Raw genomic sequence first — 18,851 nt, 5'->3', positions numbered from 1 at the left:
GGGGTCTCGCTCAACACAAACGCGACCCCTTTCTTTCCCAGCCCCTTTCACTCCTGGGATTGTTAGTCGGCTTCCGCGCGCCTGGAGGACCCCGTCCCCCGCAGACTGCCAACCAAGGCACAAGAAGAAAACGCAGGCATTATTGCCACTCTCCTGTATGATTAATCAAAAGAGAAGTCGGGTGGAGGGGACGCTTTGGTTGGACCTGTTTTGGAGAGGCAGTTTCTGGGGCAGGTTCTGGTCAGGCAGCGCTGAGGTCACCCCGATTCCCGACAGGCTCCACGCGGGGGCCATTCTGGGCTCCTTAGCCGTGGCCGCCGCTGTCGCTGCTGTCGCCACCGCCGTTGCTGGGGGTTCGGTGAGACGGTAGCCTGTCGCGGACCCCGTAGGGTCCGTGTCAGTCGCTGTTTTTGCCTGAGGGGTCCTCCTTCCTCCGCCGCACCCTGACTCCCGTGGTGTCGACGGGGAGTCCCTGCGGACACCTCGGCACGCGGTGGAGATGCCTCTCTTTGCCACGAATCCCTTCGATCAGGATGTCGGTAAGTGTTTCTGCCGCTCCCGGTGCACCGCCCCCCGGACTGCAGCCCCGCTCTGCCCGCTCTCTGCGGACGCTCCTGGCCCCGGGGCCAGGCCAGGCTGTCCCCCTTACCCGAGGCTCCAACCTTAAGAGTTCGGAGGAGGTCGCGGGCTTGGCGCATCCTCTTTGAAAGAAGATGGGACTCCGGGAGCCCGCGGAATGGGCCTTGAGCTGGGACCGTGGGTTTGGAAAAATGGCCCGAAGGGTTGCGGTGGAGAGAGCTCGGGAGGAACAGCTGGCGTGGCATCTGGTGCTGGGACCGAGCTGCTGGGAGAAGCGAGCTGGGAGGGCTGGGGAGGGGCGCCTCGGCTCGGGGGGATGCTGAGTCCGCGCTCCAAGTGGGGTTCTCGGCCACCGCTGAGGCCGAATGGAGGACCCGAGCTGCTGCTGGAAGCGGGGGCGCGGACCGTGGGTCTGAGAACGCCGGTTTGTTTGGGATGTAAAACGCCCCTCCCCCCTTTTGTTTTTCTGAATCACTGGCAGTAGGTACCGACCGGCCATACCGATTCAACAGGTTCGCTTTTGTTTATCTTCTTCTGGCTTAAGGGCATTAACTGCGCGGGTTGGAGTTTGCGAGGAGAGAATTTTGGGGTGATCTGACTGCAGTTGTTGTAGTAAAGAAAGGTGAAGGACAGCTGTGAGTGGAGTTGCCTCTGTATTTTCGTGGTGAATGGTGGGTGTCAGGTTTTGCTTTTTTAACCCTTCCTCACAGCATATCACTGAAGCTTGGAGATTCCGGGGAAGGCCAGAAGAGGGTTAAATCTTGTATCTGCCACTTCCTAGCTGCGTGAAGTCAAGGACAAGCCACTTCAGCGCTTTGGGCCCCAGTATCCTCATCTTTAAAGAGAGAAAAACACATTCTCTTCATGGTTAAATAATATGTGTAAGTGCCTACTGCAGTGCCTTTATATAGTAGTCACCTAAATGATGGCTTTTTTTTTTTTTTTGGTTCAAGTTTAAATGAATGTCCTAAGTACAGTGGATGGAACTTTAGAGTTCACCAATAATACTTGTAAATAATTAATTGGAAAAATTGCATTTAATTTAGTAAGCACTTAGCACACGCTATTTACAGGACACTCTTCAGTGACTTAAGAAATTGAGGTACTGATAAGACATGGTTGCTGCCCTTTAAGTAGTTTTACAAATTATTACATTAATTTCTAGGGCAAATACTTAAAGTAAAACAATTTCTTAATAACTGCTTCTTTCGTTTCCAGTACCTTTGTCTAGTTTTTTTATAATATAGCTTCCAGTTCACTTTTATATCCTACTGACTCTTTTAATGCACCTTTTCATTGCGATCAGATACATTTCTTAATGTCAAAACCTTTCTCACTATCTGCAGCCACCAGTTCAAAGCACGCTCCTTCTTGCCTTTATATGTTTGCGTCTTTTATTTCTTCTACCTTTCTACATGTCCTCATGATGAAAGGCCAGCTCAGGAATTGTTTCTTGATTACTCTATCCTAGGGTTTTTCAGTAGCAACAGTATGATGGTTTGGACCAGATAAATGTCTTTGGTGTATGTGTATGTGTTCGTTCTATCCTGTGCAATGCAAGCATCCCCGACAAATACCCACTAGATGCCAGTGGCACCTCCCTTCCCCAGTCATGATTTAAAAGATTTCCAACAATTGCTAAATGTCCCTCAGGCCCACAAAATAGCTCCCAGTTGAGAACTGCTCTAACTTACCATAATCTCCACTCTTTTCAAAATTTCTGCAACACCGTTTATCTTTACCAAATTATTTGGCATCCTTTTTTTACGCTCCTTAATTATTTAATTACATAATAAGTGCTTAATATTTGTTGAATTGAGAATGTGTCATGTGAGTTTGCTAGATAGTAAGTTTCCTGAGTATAGGAACATTGTTCTGTTCCAGAAAAGCTTACTTTTTAAAGTTAGTCAGGTTTGGGCATTTTCTCTTCTCATGATCCATGTATCAAAATATTATGAAAAGTTATCTAAGAAGACCTGTCAGAGACTCCCAATAAATAATCCTTGGAGAGAGTCTTATAAACTCCTATGTTAAATAGTTTACTAGGATAGCATGTAGAATACAGTATGTAGAATACATTTAACTGAGTATGTCAGTGGTATTAAAGTCCTCTCACTAAATCACTTGATATAATTATTTACCATTTAACATTAGTATACATTTGTAATTAAAAATTATCTTCTACTTTATTCATAAACTGAAATGGTGAATAAGGAATTCATGAACTGATTTATGTAATCTAGCATTTTATATAAAGAAGCAAAATACTGGCAATAGCTTTTCCCTTGAAGAAATGTCTAGACATGTTATCAGAATGTAAGCTCCACGAGGACAGGGATTTTTGTTTGTTTTGTTCACTGTGATGTTCCCAACATGTAGTGTGTCTGATACTAATAAACATTCAGTAAACAGTTACTGAATAAATGGATCTCATTTTGGATATTTCTTGTGAAGTTCAACTCTTGAATTATAGATATAACTCATTCCATCAAGCTTTTATGTCAAAGTCCCTAGTGACTTCCATCTTGCCAAATTCAGTAGTCAACAGTCAATTCCTAGTCCATTTTTTTTATTGTTGATCTCTTAGCATTCCTCTTTGATATACTTTATTCAGTTGGTTTCCAGTACACCAAACTTTTCCTGATTTTCTGCTTTAAGTCCTTTTTAAGACTCTTTTGGCTTATCCTTTTTGTGACTTCCAAATGTTGAACTGAACCTGGAGCTCAGATCTAGAACTTCTTTCAAATTTTGTTCCCTTAGAGTCTTAGGAGGCAGTTTAGCTTAGCTTTAAGAATTCAGATTCTGGAGCTACACTGCCTGAATTCATTTTCCAGGTTTGCTGCTTACCAACAGTGTGACTTTGGTCTAGTTGCTTAGATACTCTGTGCCCCAGTTTTCTTTAATATGGAATATAGAGATAGTAATAGTTCTACTCATTCCTTCATCATTACCTATTTCAGTAGATGGCATCATTGGTATTTCCTGTCACTCTTCTCTATTGTCTAGGAGCCATCATTGATTCTTCATTTCCTTTCACACTCCACATCCATTCTATCAGGACAATGTGCCCTGACTGGGACGAACTGTGACCTCCTGGTTTCTAGGTTGATGCTCAACCACTGAGCTACGCCAGCTGGGCAACTTTTTTTTTTTTTAAATCTTCACCTGAGGATATTTTTTGTAATTGTTTTATTAGAGAGAAGAGAAAGGGAGAGGGATGAGGAAGGAAGGAAGAGAGAGAGAGAGAGAGAGAGAGAGAGAGAGAGAGAGAGAGAGAGAAACATTGGTTGCCTCTTGTACACACCCTGACCCCCAATTGGGTAAGTGTCCTGACCTGGAATCAAGCCCACGACCTTTTGGTGTTGAGACGATGCTCCATCCAACTGAGCCACAGTGGCCTGGGCTCTACTTTAGAATGTATCCAGAATCTCATCACTTCTCCTTGACTCACCACTATTATTTTACTCCAGTCATCATGACTTCTTTCATAGACGATGGCAAAAGCTTTTATTAGGCTTTCTTTGCTACCACTCTTACCCCACATAATCAGTTCTCATCTACAAAGCTCAGTGATCTTTGAAAAATGTCAGATAATGTCACCTGCTCAACATTCTCCAGTAACTTCCCATCCCACTTACAAGGAAATGCAATTCCTTACTATGGTACCCTATCTGACTCCTTCCTGTATCTGATGTGATTTTGATCCGCAAACACTCACTTTCATCTAAGCCTCTTGGGTCTGAACACTCTAAGCTCATTACTGCCTTTGTATCTATCTTGTGCTGTTTGCTTTCCCAGGGATATTCTTCCCTCAGGTATTTGAAGGTCTAAGGTCACATCATTCAAGACTGTTCAAAACAGTTTATAAGAGAGGCTTTCCCTAACTACCTTCTGCAAAAAAAATATTAATCTTTACCAACTCACTGTTTTCTTGTTCCATCTTATTATATTCAACTACATTATATTCAACTCCATCAATATTCAACTACATTGATTGATTGATTGATTGATTGACTGTATGGAATATAAACCCCATAAGGATAAGAACTTTTTTTTTAACCCTTTTATTGAAGTTATTGAGGTGACATTGTTTAATAAAATTATACAGGTTTCAAGTGTACAATTCTGTAATTCATCATCTGAATATTATTGTGTGTTCACCACCCCAAGTCAAGCCTCCTCCTATCACCATTTATTCTCCCTTTATCCTCTTCTAAGGACTTTTCATTTCTATCCCCAGTACCTTAGGGACAGAACATAGTAAGCACTCAATAACTATTTATCATAGATCTGCATGCAGTCTTGTATTTCTAAATATGTGTGTTTTTTTTGTGTTTTTTTTTAAAAATTGATTTTAGAGAGAGATAGACATTAGAAACATAAGTGTTAATTGATTGGCTGCCTCCTGCATGCCCCCTGCCGGGATCAAGCCGGAAACCCTGGGCATGTGCCCTGACCAGGAATCCAACTGGTAGCTTCTTGGTGCCTAGGTTGCTGCTCAACCACTGAGCCATACCGGCCAGGCACCAGTCTTGTATTTCTGTTTAGTGTTTTGTTATCACTAAAAAAATAAATCTATCAGAAAATTGAACTTACCTTTCCTAGTCTGGTTCTTCAGCCATTATTTAGTAGTTTTATAATGTTCTAGTTAGCTTGACTTGAAACCCAAGAGGCATTTTGAATCATTCCCCTGCCTCTGCTAAATCATCAAGTTTTGTTTTTATAATAGTACATTTGCATTACTAGTCAGATTATTTTGGACCAGTTTGTATCCTACAGTTGGATATGTTTTTCCTTTGTTTTGCTTAGTCTACCCTGTCATAAACCACAGCTAGATTAATCTTCATAAATATTAATGTCCCATTCTCTTGCAGTATGGTGTAATTGAAGGACCTTGGGCTTTGGGTTTTTGTTTTTTCTTTTTTTTTAATTCTTTGTTGTTGACAGTATTACATATGTCCTCCTTTTTCCCCCATTAGCCCCTTCCAATTTGCCCCTCCCCCCTGCCCCCTGCCCCAAACCTTCAGCACCCTATTGTCTGTGTCCATGGGTTATGCATATATGCATACCAGGTCTTTGGTTGATTACCTCCCTCCCACCTCCCCTCTCCCACCTTCCCTCTGAGATTCTGCACTCTGTTCCATGCTTCCATGTCTCTGGATCCACTCCATTCATCAGTTTATTTTGTTACTTAGGTTCCACATACAAGTGCAATCATGTGATACTTGTTTTCCTCTGACTGACTTATTTCACATAGCATGATACTCTCCTGGTCCTTCCATGCTATCTCAAAGAGTAAGAGATTCTACTTTTTTTTACTGCTGCATAATATTCCAGGATATAAATGTACCACAGCTTTTTTATCCACTCATCTACTGATGGGCACTTGGGCTGTTTCCAGATCTTAGCTGTTGTAAATTGTGCTGCTATGAACATAAGGGTGCATACATTCTTTCTGATTGGTGGTTCAAGTTTCTTAGGATGTATTACTATAAGTGTGATCACTGGTTAAATGGCAGATCCATATGTAATTTTTTGAGGAAACTCCATACTGTTTTCTATAATGGCTGCACCAGTTTGCATTTCCACCAGCAGTGTACTAGGGTTCTTTTTTCTTCACATCCTCACCAGCACTTGTCATTTGTTGATCAGCTGATGGTAGCAATTCTGACAGGTGTGAGGTGATACCTTGTTGTCGTTTTGAGTTTATTGCTGTGTATGGTGTAAGGTGGTGGTCTAGTTTCACTTTTTTGCATCTATCTGTCCAATTTCCCCAACACTATTTATTGGAGACTTTCTTCACTCCATTGTATGCTCTTGCCTCCTTTGTCAAATATTAGTTGACTGTAATGTCTTGGGTCTATTTCTGGGTTCTCTGTTCTGTTCCATCCTATATAATAAAAGGCTAGTATGCAAATTGACCCAACTGCAGAATGACCGGTCGCCATGACGTGCACTGACCACCAGGGGACAAACGCTCAATGCAGGCGCTCTCCCCTGGTGGTCAGTGTGCTCTCACAGGGGGAGTTCCACTCAGCCAGAAGCCAGGCTCATGGCTGGTGAGCACAGCAGCAGTGGCGGGAGCTTCTCCTGGCAGCGCTGAGGATGTCCAACTGACGGCTTAGGCCTGCTCCCCGCGGATTGGGCTTAAGCTTTCAGTTGGACATCCCCTGAGGGCTCCTGGACTGGGCGCAGGGCGAACTGAAAGACCCCCACCCTCCCAAATGCAAGAATTTCATGCAGCAGGCCTCTAGTTGATCTATATGGCTTTAGGTTTAAATTGCAGCTGAAGCATTTGCTCTTAGTAAGTGGGCAAAGTATGGACTTAGGCAAGTATAGAACCCCATGAGTTCATTTTCCACCTTTGTAAATAGGGATAAAAATATTTACCTCATGGAGTTGTTATGAGGAATACTTACAAAAAGACTGATATTCTCTTTACTGGAATTGAGTATGCTTCAAATATCTTAAATTCAGCATGCTCAAAATCATACTTAAACTTTTCTTCTCTAGTGTGCTTTTCTGTTCTGATGACTGGTTCCTTGGTTTACGTAGTCAGATACATATGTCAAGAATCTGCAGGTTCTTGACTTCTGTAGTTGTAATTCTCTACATTCTAAACAACAAGTATGTACTGTCTTCTATGTGGCAGGCACACTGAATATGCCCCCACGGATTCTGGTGTTGTTGTGTGTAGTCTGGATGCTTTACCTTCCTAATAGATTGGCTCCTTTTTACCTCATCAGCCTCACCTTCCACTACTTTTCCTCAAGGTATAGTTCTTTCCTTGTTGGCTTTATGCTACTGTTTTTTCAGGTGTGGATCCTCTGTACTGACAACCTTTCTCTTAATTAGTCTTTATTAGGGTTAGTTTAAGGGGCCTTTGCATGTAAAGCAGTTAGTTAGCACATTACCTGGCATATAATAATCAATAGTTACATTTTAGCTTTTCTTATAAAATTAGGAATACTTGTGGTGTCTGTGGATACTACTTGGATTCTAGGGGTGGTACCAGTTGTTGTCAAAAGATACTCAGGAGAAAAAAAAAGATACTCAGATAAAATTAAGCATACAGATGTGTTAAAGGTCTGCTATCCACTGGGTTAAGAAGTTATCCTCATTGTTTCTTTTTTTCCTATTTTCCCTTTCCTGTAAGCTATTCTTTCTAATGCTTTTAAGTTTTCATTTCTCTTTTGTGCTCTTCTCTTTCATTTCTCTTTTGATGCCTCCTACTTTCTGATTAGTAGAGCTTCAGATTGCTTTTCTTGGTAGATACGATTTCCAGTGGTCAGGAGGTACAGGGAATTTGATGAGACATTTCTGAAAAATTGATTTCCATAATCCCCAAAAGAGGACAGTTTAAGACTTGCTTTCTCCATTGATCATTTTTGAAAAGCATCTCTAAGCTGATTGAAAATCTTTTTCCTATAAGCATTTCTCACCTCCCTAAATCTTTTGACAGTCATAAATTTTGAAAAAGTCAAAAGAAGCAAGCTGCTTATCAGAAAAAAGTTCTCCAATCCATTGAGGCTATTGAAATTTAAACGAGGCTGTGTATGTTATCTTCTGGGTATTGCTGGGCAAATTGATCAATCTCTTATTGAGTATTTGCGTAAGGATAATCTGAGGATGAAATGGGATTATTATGTTTTGAATTCCTTAGAAGCAAGTCTGTTTTTGTTGTCACTTTTCCTTTTCCCACAAGCCCTGTTTTGAGGGTCTTAGAGAGTAAATAGTTCTGACTTCATTTGCTATTCATAAAACCAGGTTGAACTGCTGCAAGTAGTTTATATTCTTCTGGTTTAAAAAATATTTGTATTATAACTGAGAAGAATTCTGCTTGTTGACCTTGAGGCAGCATCAGTAAATGATATGAATGGATTTAGAGCTCTGAATGGGTTGCATTTCTGATCTGTCTGTATATGTATGCTTGAGTCAGATACTGATTCTGTTTATGCATAGGAAAATAACAAAGGTAGTTCATGAGTGTTCAGCATATCATCTGTTAAGGACTATATAGACACTCCTGGATATGACCTAATTTGGGAACAGTAAGATCATACTTAGTTATGATAATAGGTAACTTATATTTGATCAGACATAGTTCTATAATTTCTAGTTATTACCTTTTTAATATAAAGTTTTAATAAGCATAACAGTTATGCTTTTAAATAAAGTGATAGGTTTTAAAATTTAAATGTGTTCTTCTTTTTTGAAAAAATGCACTGTGCTTTTAAAAAAAGTCTGCTTGGCTACCAGTCAGTAGGATGATGAATTAAAGGCATTACAGATCAAAGTAGTAACTTGCTTCCCTTTTCTAAGAAGTAGTAAATGGAGGATATTGTTTAGGATGACACACTGAGCCTTCTTGGGCTTCAGAGGGGTTGAGGGTCAATGGGGTAGGACTATGAGACTCCTCAATTAGAACAATTTCATTTGGAGTTGCGAGATATATATATATATATATGATTTTCCATTATAAGAGTGCTAAATAATAAAAAGTTTGAATAGTCTTTGTTTCTGTTTCCTGGGAGGGAGCTTCTGAATTCTTAAAATTTCCTGAGTGAGGGGAGCATCTTTCTTATCCATGGTGGGTTCCTGGTACTACACCTTAGTTTAGATACACTGAGCATGGGGGCTGGCCATTCCAGAAGGAATACCTTGTGATCAGAAGTTGGGGCTTTGAGTCTTATGATAGCAGCCCTGCCAGAAAGCAGGGAGGGGATTGGAAATAGAACTTCAAGAGATGTTCAGTCATACCTTAATGAGGATACTCCCATAAAAACTCTGGAAACAAAAGCTCAGTTGAGCTTCCTGTGGGTGATGTTAGTGGCAAAACTGCACCAGCATGTTATCAGCGATTGTGTTATTATCTGTGGAAATAGGGTGTCCACCGGTGGATCCCTTTCCCCACTGGGTTCTTGGGGTTGGGTCCTTGCGATATCTTGAGAAAAAGAATTTTCTAAGACTCGCATGGGAGGATGAGTGAATTTTATTGGCATGGAATTATATCCCTGGGTTTGCAAAGTCCCATTTCCCTTCAACAAGTCCTGGAAGAGGGGCAGCTGGGGATTTAGTGGAACTGGAAGCAAAGCCAGCATCCAGAGTTTCCGTTCCGTGGTGGAGCTGGGTCTGGGGTAGCATGAGGCTAGTCACAATCCATCAGTCTATTGTGGTAAGTAACCCGATTATTTACTGTGATATCAATTGGACCTTGATTCAGCAATCTCAGTACTTGAGGTCTTGCTAAGAAAGAATTCAGATTCCAATACAAGCAAAAATATATATAAAAGCCTCAGCGACCAAATGACTGGTTGACCGATTGCTATGATGCGCATTGACCACCAAGGGGCAGATGCTCAACGCAGGAGCTGCCCCCTGGTAGTCAGTGTGCTCCCACAGTGGGAGCGCTGCTCAGCTGACCAACGGGCGCCAGAGGCAGGGCTCATGGCTGGTGAGCACCGCTGCAGTGGCATGAGCCTTTCCTGATAGGGCAGTGATGGCAATCCTTTTGAGCTCGGCATCAGCATTTTGAAAAACCCTAACTTAACTCTGGTGCCATGTCACATATAGAAATTTTTTGATATTTGCAACCATAGTAAAACAAAGATTTATATTTTTGATATTTATTTTATATATTTAAATGCCATTTAACAAAGAAAAATCAACCAAAAAAATGAGTTCACATGTCACCTTTGACACGCGTGTCATAGGTTCGCCATCACTGTGATAGGGACTGCCTGGGCACGAGCCTGTGGCAGGCATAGTGAGGCCAGGATGAGCAGGAATGGTGTGCACCCATCCCGGGCTCCTTCCTGGCCGCCTGCCACTTAGTGCACTACTACATCCCTTGGGGGATGTCGGACTGCTGGTTTCAGCCTGATCCCTGTGGAGATTGGGCCGAAACTGGCAGTCTGACATTCCCCAAGGGGTCCCGGATTTCGAGAGTGCACAGGTTAGGCTGAGGGACCCCACTGGTGCACAAATCCATGCACCTGGCCTCTAGTTTATTTAGAAAATCACAGAGGTAGAAGTGAGCCATCTGGGTTGCATGGATTCAAAACAAGTTACAGAGGCAAAAGAAGGGCCCTTGGAGGTTAGGAGAAAGAAAGCAGAGATATGCCTAAAGTAAGAAGGTACAGGTAGGGTGTGGGGGAGATAGAGGGGGGCATTAGAGGGAAAGAGGGAGGGAAAGAGAGAGGGTGAGGGAGGATGAGGCAGGGGAGAGAGAGAAAGAGGGCACTGGATCCTTTGTCTCAAGGGCATTTAAGGGTGGGGATTTCAGGGGAGATCTCTTGGGAGGATCTCAATAGAATATTCATCACCTTTTCAGGTGTGTCCTTTCAGGTGTCCACTGATTGGTTGGCACTAGGAGATCATTAGTCATTGCATCTGGTCCTGATATCAGCCATGGTATCCCTCTGTTTGGTTTAGCTGATTTTCTGGGCTTAGAGCTGAAACACAACTGAGGCCTAAATGTCATCTCTATCTAGTTTGACCAAAACTCTGTCTTTACGGGCCACAGGCTCATGGCTTTGTTCCTAAGATTATTTGATTTAGGCTAGAACCTCATTGTCCCGCGGGCTTAATGCTTAAGGGAGTGGTCATGCCAGGGTTGTATGGGTGTCATATGAGGTTGTTCTCCAGCCCCTTTGTTCTTCCTCTGTGGATTTCACTACATGACTAGAAAAATGCTAGGGGAAGAAAGGTCAGGGGAGGGTCTGAATCACATAGGGCTGGAACTAGAAGCAAAGTCAGCGTCCAGTTTCCATTCTGTGGTGGAGCTGGGTCTGGTGTAGCATCAGCCTAGTAACAGTCCATCAGTTCATTGTGGTAAATAACCAGGTTATTTACCACTTGACCAGTCATATGAAAGGTCAAGGGGTCTAAACTGCATGACCAGCCATATGCCAGGCGAGGAAGGGTCACCCTCTGGGGGAGGTTCTTGTTTTCCCAGTTGCTAGGTACCTAGGACTTTCCATCTTGGTTACATTTTATTGTTCTTACTCTGCTCATGCCTGTCTAACTGCCTACTACAGTGACACATTGATGTGTCAGGAAGGTGATGCATCCTGAGGGCTCAGAAGCTTTCTTTGTATTTGGGACCCTCCCAGAGCTAGCTCTATGTATGTCTTTATTGCCTGGTTCAGATTTGTATCTTTTCTAATAAAACTAATCGCAAGTGCTTTCCTGAGTTCTGTGAGTTATATAGTGATTTATTGAACCTGAGGGGTTATTGGAGGAATGCATGGATGGCTTTTCTCATTTGCTAATGGGAGTGGGTTTCTTGGGTACTGCTGGAATGAGCATACCACTGGAGGGTTCGATGTGGTAGAAAGCTTTATTTTCATGGAATTACATCCTTAGGTTTCCAAAGACCTCTTTCCCTTAATCCAGTCATGGAAGTTGTGCAGCTGTGAATTCAGTAGAGCTAGAAGCAAAACCAGTATTCAAAGTTTCCTTTCCATGTTGGAATTGGGTCCAGTACAGCACTAGATAGTTGCAGTCGTCCATAGCAAGAGGACCAGGAGCCAAGAGAGTGAACTTTGTTTAGGAGATTAAATATCTCAAATCTTCCTGTGCTTGCAGTGGCCATGCCTGTTCTAGCCAGTGACCTGTTCCCAGGTGTGACTGACAGATAAGTACCCTCCCTATGTTATCCAGACTTGCTGGCAAAGCTGTACAATGACATGCCTGTATTATTTGTCCTTCCCTTTGCGCCTTTCCAGTTATTCATAATTAGGTTAAATTACCTATTGCAGTTATGTGATTAGATTAAGTATTTATTGAACACAGAGACTGAAAGCATGGATATTGAAAGAATTACCCAGAGCAGAAATTGTTATTATTTTCAAGGGACTTACAATATGTTGTTGAAGCTTGGATAGCAACAGGTAAATTTGAATCAGTTATCAGTGGCCCCTGCTGAACAAAATTAAACGCTGTTTCAACATTTGGTTTCTAAGTAACCCACTTAATTTTCAGAGTAGGGTTAGTTTCTCTTGTTTTCTTCCTTTCCTTCTACCAAACCATTTTTACATACTGGCTATAGAGTCTGTTTCTTTTTTCTTTCTTTTTTTTTTATATATTTTTTATTGATTAAGATATTACATATGTGTCCTTATCCCCACGGTACCCCCCCCCCCCCCCCGCTCATGCCCTCACCCCCCCCCCCCCCCAGTTGTCCATGTCCATTGGTTAGGCCTATATGCTTGCATATAAGTCCTTTGGTTGATCTTTCCCCCTTACCCCCACCCTCCCCTACCTTCCCTCCAAGGCCCGACAGTCCAATCAATGACTCTCCGTCTCTGGATCAGTCCTTGTTCATCAGTTTATGTTGTTCATTATATTCCACAAATGAGTGAGATCATGTGGTATTTATCTGCTCTCCAGTTCCATCCATGCTGTGGCAAATGGTAAGAGTTCCTTTTTCTTCTTCCTCTTCTTAAAGAATACCTTTCAGCATTTCATATAATGCTGGTTTGGTGGTGATGAACTCCTTTAGCTTTTTCTTATCTGTGAAGCTCTTTATCTGACCTTCTGTTCTGAATGATAGCTTTGCTGGATAAAGTAATCTTGGTTGTAGGTTCTTGGTATTCATCACTTTGAATATTTCTTGCCACTCCCTTCTGGCCTGCATGGTTTCTGTTGAGAAATCAGCTGACAGTCGTATGGGTACTCCCTTGTAGGTAATTGACTATCTTTCTCTTACTGCTTTTAAGATTCTCTCTTTGTCTTTTGCTCTTGGCATTTTAATTATGCTGTGTCTTGGTGTGGTCCTCTTTGGATTCCTTTTGTTTGGGGTTCTCTGCGCTTCCTGGACTTGTAAGTCTGTTTCTTTCTCCAGGTGGGGGAAGTTTTCTGTCATTATTTCTTCAGATAGGTTTTCAATATCTTGCCCTCTCTCTTCTTCTGTCACCCCTATAATTCGGATGTTGGTACGCTTGAAGTTGTCCCAGAGGCTCCTCACACTACCTTCATATTTTTGGAATCTTTTTTCTTTTTTCTTGTTTCTTTTTCGGTTGGGTATTTTTTGTTTCTTTGTATTTCAAATCTTTGACTTGATTCGTGGGATCCTCTTGTCTGCTGTTGGATCTCTGTATATTATTCTTTATTTCAGTCAGTGTATGCTTGATTTCTAGTTGGTCTTTTTTCATATCCTCCAGGGTCTCACTAAATTTATCGGCGGTTTCCATAAAATTCTTGAAAAACCTTATAAACGTGGTTTTGAACTCTATATCCAGTCGTTTGCTTTCCTCCATTTCTGTCATTTGTGACCTGTTTCTTTGTCTCCGCATTTTTTATGCTTCCCTGTGTTGGTAGAGTGGTTTTGTGTGCTAGGTGTCCTGTAGGGCCCAGTGGCTCAGCCTCCCCAGTTACCTGAGGTGGACACTCTTGGTGCACCCCCTTGTGGGCTTTGTGCACAGTCTTGTTGTAGTTATGCCTTGATTGTTGTAGGATCACTGGGAGGAATTGACCTCCAGGCCAATTGTCTGTGAGAATCAGCTGTGTCTGCAGTGGGAGAACTTCTGTGCTAGAGACACCCTTCTGGGGCAAGACTTGCTTCAGTGGGGCTTTGGTGCTCACTGAGTCTGCACCCTGAGTGTGTGTCTTATGGATCTGAGGAGATATAATCTGAATGGTCCCACTCTGACCACTGGGTACAGTGGCTCTTGGATCTAAGGAGGTGCTAATTTAGCCTCGGCCTGAGGTTACCCGGCAGGAGCTAGAAGAGAACTGCAGATTCCCCTTCCTTTTTTGGAGTTTGGAGGTGCCCAGATGAGGCCCAGCTGTGAAGCAATGCAAGTTGCTGTGGGGCCTTGGGCCTTCTCTTGGAAGTTCTGGGTCTGTCTGGCCCAGCTGCAATTTTTTAGGTAATTTTCTGGTTGCAAAGGGCCGGGGCATTCATATGCAAAAGCCTCTGCCTCAGCCTGGGTGGGGCGGGGTCTCAGGGAATCAAAGGGCGGAGCAAGCAGCTATGGCTGATCCTCAGCCCTTCCCTAAGGGGCTGCGCGTCTCAGTGTCCCGGTAATTGCTGCAAGCACCTCTGAGGGAAGGCCGCCCTCAAGCTCCGAGTTCTGCCTGCTGCCAGACAGTCCAGTTTCTCCCCGTCTGAGTCCTGGGTCCCCAGAGACTTCCCGGAACCAGAGTTCAGAGCAATCGGGAGCTTGTGCCTCCCTCCCGATTCAAAAAGACAGCCGCATCCTCAGGTGCCAGCCCCTTTCCGCGCGTGGGAGCCTCCGTACCTCTGCACTTTACTTCCGCAGCGCCTCTGGCTCTCAGTGTGCTTTTCTCTTTTCTTCTAGTTGTAGAATTTCCACTCAGCCAGCCTTCCTGTAGTTCTGGATGATGTCTGTTTTGTCTTTTCGTTGTATTTTTGAAGTTGTTGTGGGAGGCAGCAATTTCCCGGTATTTACCTATGCCACCATCTTAGTTTCTCTGTTTTGTTTTTTTTTTCTAAAAGTCTAGCTCTTGCACACAGCCTCCATCACTATCAATGTCCTGCAACAGAGTGGTACGTTTGTTACAGTTGTGAACCTACCAACATTCATCATCATATTCAAAGTCCATAGCTTATACTAATGTTCACACTAAGGTTTGGAGAAAGGACTGTATAATGACATGTATTCAACATTATAATATACAGAGTAGTTTCATTGTCCTACAGATACTCTGTGTCCACCTATTCATCTCACTCTCCCCCTAACCCCTGGCAACCTCTGATCCGTTTTTAGTGTCTTCATAGTTTTGCCTTTTAAGAATGTCATATAGTTAGAAACATACACTATGTAATCTTTTCAGATTACCTTCTTTTATTTAATAGTATGCATTTAAAATTTGTCTTTTATTGGCTTGATAGCTCATTTCTTTTTAGCATTAAATAATATTCCATTGCCTGATGTTACCACAATTTTACCTATTTCCCTACTGAAGGACACCATGGTTGCTCCCAAGTTTTGGTTATTATGAATAAAACTGCTAAAAATATCCATGTGTAGGTTTTTGTATGGACATTTTTCAGCTCCTTTGAATAAATAACAAGATGTATGGTAAGAGTATGTTTAGTTTTGTAAGAAATTGTCAAAATATCTTCCCAAGTATCTGTACCATTTTGCATTTTTACCAGCAATGAGTGGAAGTCCTGTTCCTCTATATTCTCACCAGCATATGCTGATGTTAGTGTTTTGGATTTTGGCCATTCTGATAGGTATATAATGATATCTTCCTATTGTTTTAATTTGTAATTCCCTAATGACATATGATATGGAGCATCTTTTCATATATTTATTTGATATCTATAGATCTTCTTTGGTGAAGTGCCTATTCAGGTCTTTTTCCTGTTTTTTAATTGGGTTGTTTTCTTGTTACTGAGTTTTAAGAATTCTTTGTATTATTTAAATCACAGTCCTTTATCAGATGTGTTTGGCAAATAATTCTTCCCAGCATGTGGCTTATTGTTTCATTTTCTTTACAGCATCTTTCAGACAACAGAAGTTTTTAATTTTAATGAAATTCATATTATCTGTTATTTCCTTCGTGGATCATGTCTTTGGTTTTCGATCTAAAAAGTCATTGCTATACTTGGGTCATCTAGAGTTTATCCTGTGTTATCTTTTAGGGAGGTTTTTTTTTTTTTAAGTTTTTGTTGATTTTTAGAGAAAGAGAAAGGGAGAGGGAGAAAGAGAAACATCCATGTGAGAGTGAAACATCCATCAGCTGCCTCCTGCATGCCCCCTACTGGGGATAGAACCTGCAAACTGGGATCAAACCCGGCAATCTTTGGGTGCACGGGACAACATCCAACCAACTGAGCCACACCGGCTGGGCTCTAGGAGTTTTTTAGGTTGTTTTAAATTTAGACCTATGATCCATTTTGAGTTGGGAAAAACTGACATCTTGACAATATTGAGTCTTCTATCAGTGAACATGGAATAACTCACCATTTCTTTGATTTCTTTCATCATCAGGGTTTTGTAGTTTTCTTTATGTAAGTCCTGTATATATTTTGTTAGATTTATACTTAGGTATTGCATTTTTTTTTTGATTGCAAATGTAATGCTAAATGGCCTTGTGTTTTTAACTTAAAATTCATTGCTGATCTACATAGGAAAGTAGTTGACTTGTCTTTAGTGAATATATTTGACAAGTAACATTATGTAAATTTAAGGTGTGCAACATGTTACTTTAGTAAGTTTGATGGTTATACTGTAATACTAGAGGCCTGGTGCACAAAAATTTGTGCACTCGGGGGGGAGGGGGATCCCTCAGCCCGGCCTGTGCCCTCTCGCAGTCTGGGACCCCTCAGGAGATAACGACCTGCTGGCTTAGGCCTGCTCCCGGGTGGCAGAGGGCAGGCCCAATCCGTAGGTGCAGCCCCCGGTTGGGCTCAGAGCAGGGCCGATTGGGGTTGTTGGGGCGCCACCCTGTCATGCACAGAGCAGGGCAGATTGGGAGGTTGCAATGCCACCCTCAGTCACACTCAGGGTAGGGCCGATTGGGGGGTTGGGGCACCGTCCCCTGTCACACTCAAGGCAGGGTTGATGGGGAGGTTGTGGCGCCACCCCCTGTCACGCACAGGGCAGGGCCAGTCAGGGGGTTGGGGAGCTCCCCCCTGTCACGCACAGTGTAGGGCCAATCAGGGGGTTGGGGCGCCACCCCCTGTCACGCACAGAGCAGGGCCAATCAGGGGTTTGGGGCGCTGCCCCCGTCACAGAGCAGGGCCCATCAGGGGGTTGGGGCGTCGCCACTCTCACACTCAGGGCAGGGCCGATGGGGAGGTTATGGCTCTACCCCGTCACACACAGAGCAGGGCCCGTGGAGGGGGAGGTTGGGGAGCTCCCCCCTATCAGGCACAGAGCAGGGCTGCTCAGGGGGTTGGGGCCCTGCCCCCTGTCACACACAGAGCCGCAGGGCGATCAGGGGGTTTGGGCACTGCCCCCTGTCACGCTGATCCCGGTGCCGGGAGGCATATTACCCTTTTACTATATAGGGTAGAGGCCTGGTGCATGGGTGGGGCCGGCTGGTTTGCCCTGAAGGGTGTCCTGGATCAGGGTGGGGGTTCCCACTGGGGTGCCTGGCCAGTCTGGGTGAGGGTCTGAGGGCTGTTTTCAGGCTGGGAGTGACTGAAGTTCCCAACTGCTCCTTCTTTTTTTTTTTTTTTTTTTTTTTTTTATTCTGTGCCAGCTTTAGCTTGAGGCTTGGCTCCAGCTCTTAGGCCTCCGGCTGAAAGTAGGTTTCTGGCCTTTGCTTACAATGTTGCGAATCTGCTGGCTGAAGTCGGCAGTATTTGTTACAATGTTTCTTAAACTGCCCGCTCAGAGGCCTGCAGCCGCAGGCGGGGAACGTTGGTTTCCTCCGTCACTGAAGCAAGCAAGCCTCATGTTAGTTTCAAGCTGCCTGGCTGCCGGCAGCCATCTTGGCTGAGAGTTAATTTGCATATCTCGCTGATTAGCCAATGAAAAGGGTAGCGGTCGTACGCCAATTACCATGTTTCTCTTTTATTAGTGTAGATTGTTGTCTGTTTTCATGATACTGTGCGTTAGATCTCTATGACTTATTTACTACTTGTCGAAAGTTTATATCCTTAAACAACATCTGGTTTACCCTCCCAGCAATTGACTTTTGTATATTAATTAACCTTGTATTCTGCAATCTTGTTATAATCACTTATTAGTTCCAGCTTTTTTCTTTTTCAACAAAAAAGATTCTTTTGGATTTTCCATGTAGACAATTATGTTACCTGTGAATAAAGACAATTTTATTTATTCTTTTATTTGTGTGCCTTTTGTATTATTTTCTTGTCTTTTTTGTATTAGCTAGGACTTCCCATATGATGGAGAAAAGGTGTGGTGAGTGGGGATATTCTTGCCACAGTGGTAAATGAAAGGTTCCGAGTGGGCCATGCACCTATGACACGAGGCCATAATGTATCTAAAGAAGCCATTATTTCAGGCACTTGGGTGCAGGTGGGTTGAGTCCGAAAAACGAATCAGCAGAGACTGAAGGGAGAGGCAGGTTTTTATTAATCCTTGCTGGCTGCAAGCTGTTCTGCTGATGTAAGGGTCGGGTCCGTCCTTGGTTCCTACTGATGCCAGGTGTCTTCTGGTTATCTAAGCTGTGCAGTGCTTGGCTGCAAGCTTTCTGCAAGATACCTGCTAAGCACAATACATTTTCTCTGCCCTGTTTTATTCTCTTTAACCCTTTTAGTAAAACTTTCAGTTTCTCACCATTAAATATATTAGGTTTTTGTGGATGTTCTTTGTAATTTTGAA

The 18,851-nt window shown here is 43.0% G+C and overlaps 1 protein-coding gene across 4 annotated transcripts in view; it reads left to right on the top strand.

Moving 5' to 3' along the window:
• Nucleotides 1-259: 259 nt before the first annotated feature.
• Nucleotides 260-18,851, top strand: part of STAM (signal transducing adaptor molecule) — a 91,705-nt gene continuing 73,113 nt past the window's right edge. Inside the window, exon 1 of one of the 4 annotated variants that reach the window (XM_036345808.1) lies at nucleotides 260-539. In XM_036345808.1, the coding sequence (XP_036201701.1) occupies nucleotides 500-539 (40 nt within the window). In that variant the 5' untranslated portion in view covers nucleotides 260-499. The remainder of the gene's footprint in view (nucleotides 540-18,851) is intronic. The other 3 variants (XM_036345816.1, XM_036345790.1, XM_036345799.1) reach the window with 3 other exon arrangements.

The sequence above is a fragment of the Myotis myotis genome, unplaced genomic scaffold (assembly GCF_014108235.1).
Source record: "Myotis myotis isolate mMyoMyo1 unplaced genomic scaffold, mMyoMyo1.p scaffold_m19_p_1, whole genome shotgun sequence".
In the NCBI taxonomy this organism is placed as follows: domain Eukaryota; kingdom Metazoa; phylum Chordata; class Mammalia; order Chiroptera; family Vespertilionidae; genus Myotis; species Myotis myotis.
Note: the sequence above shows the minus strand (reverse complement) of the source record. Positions and strands in the feature narration are given on the sequence as shown.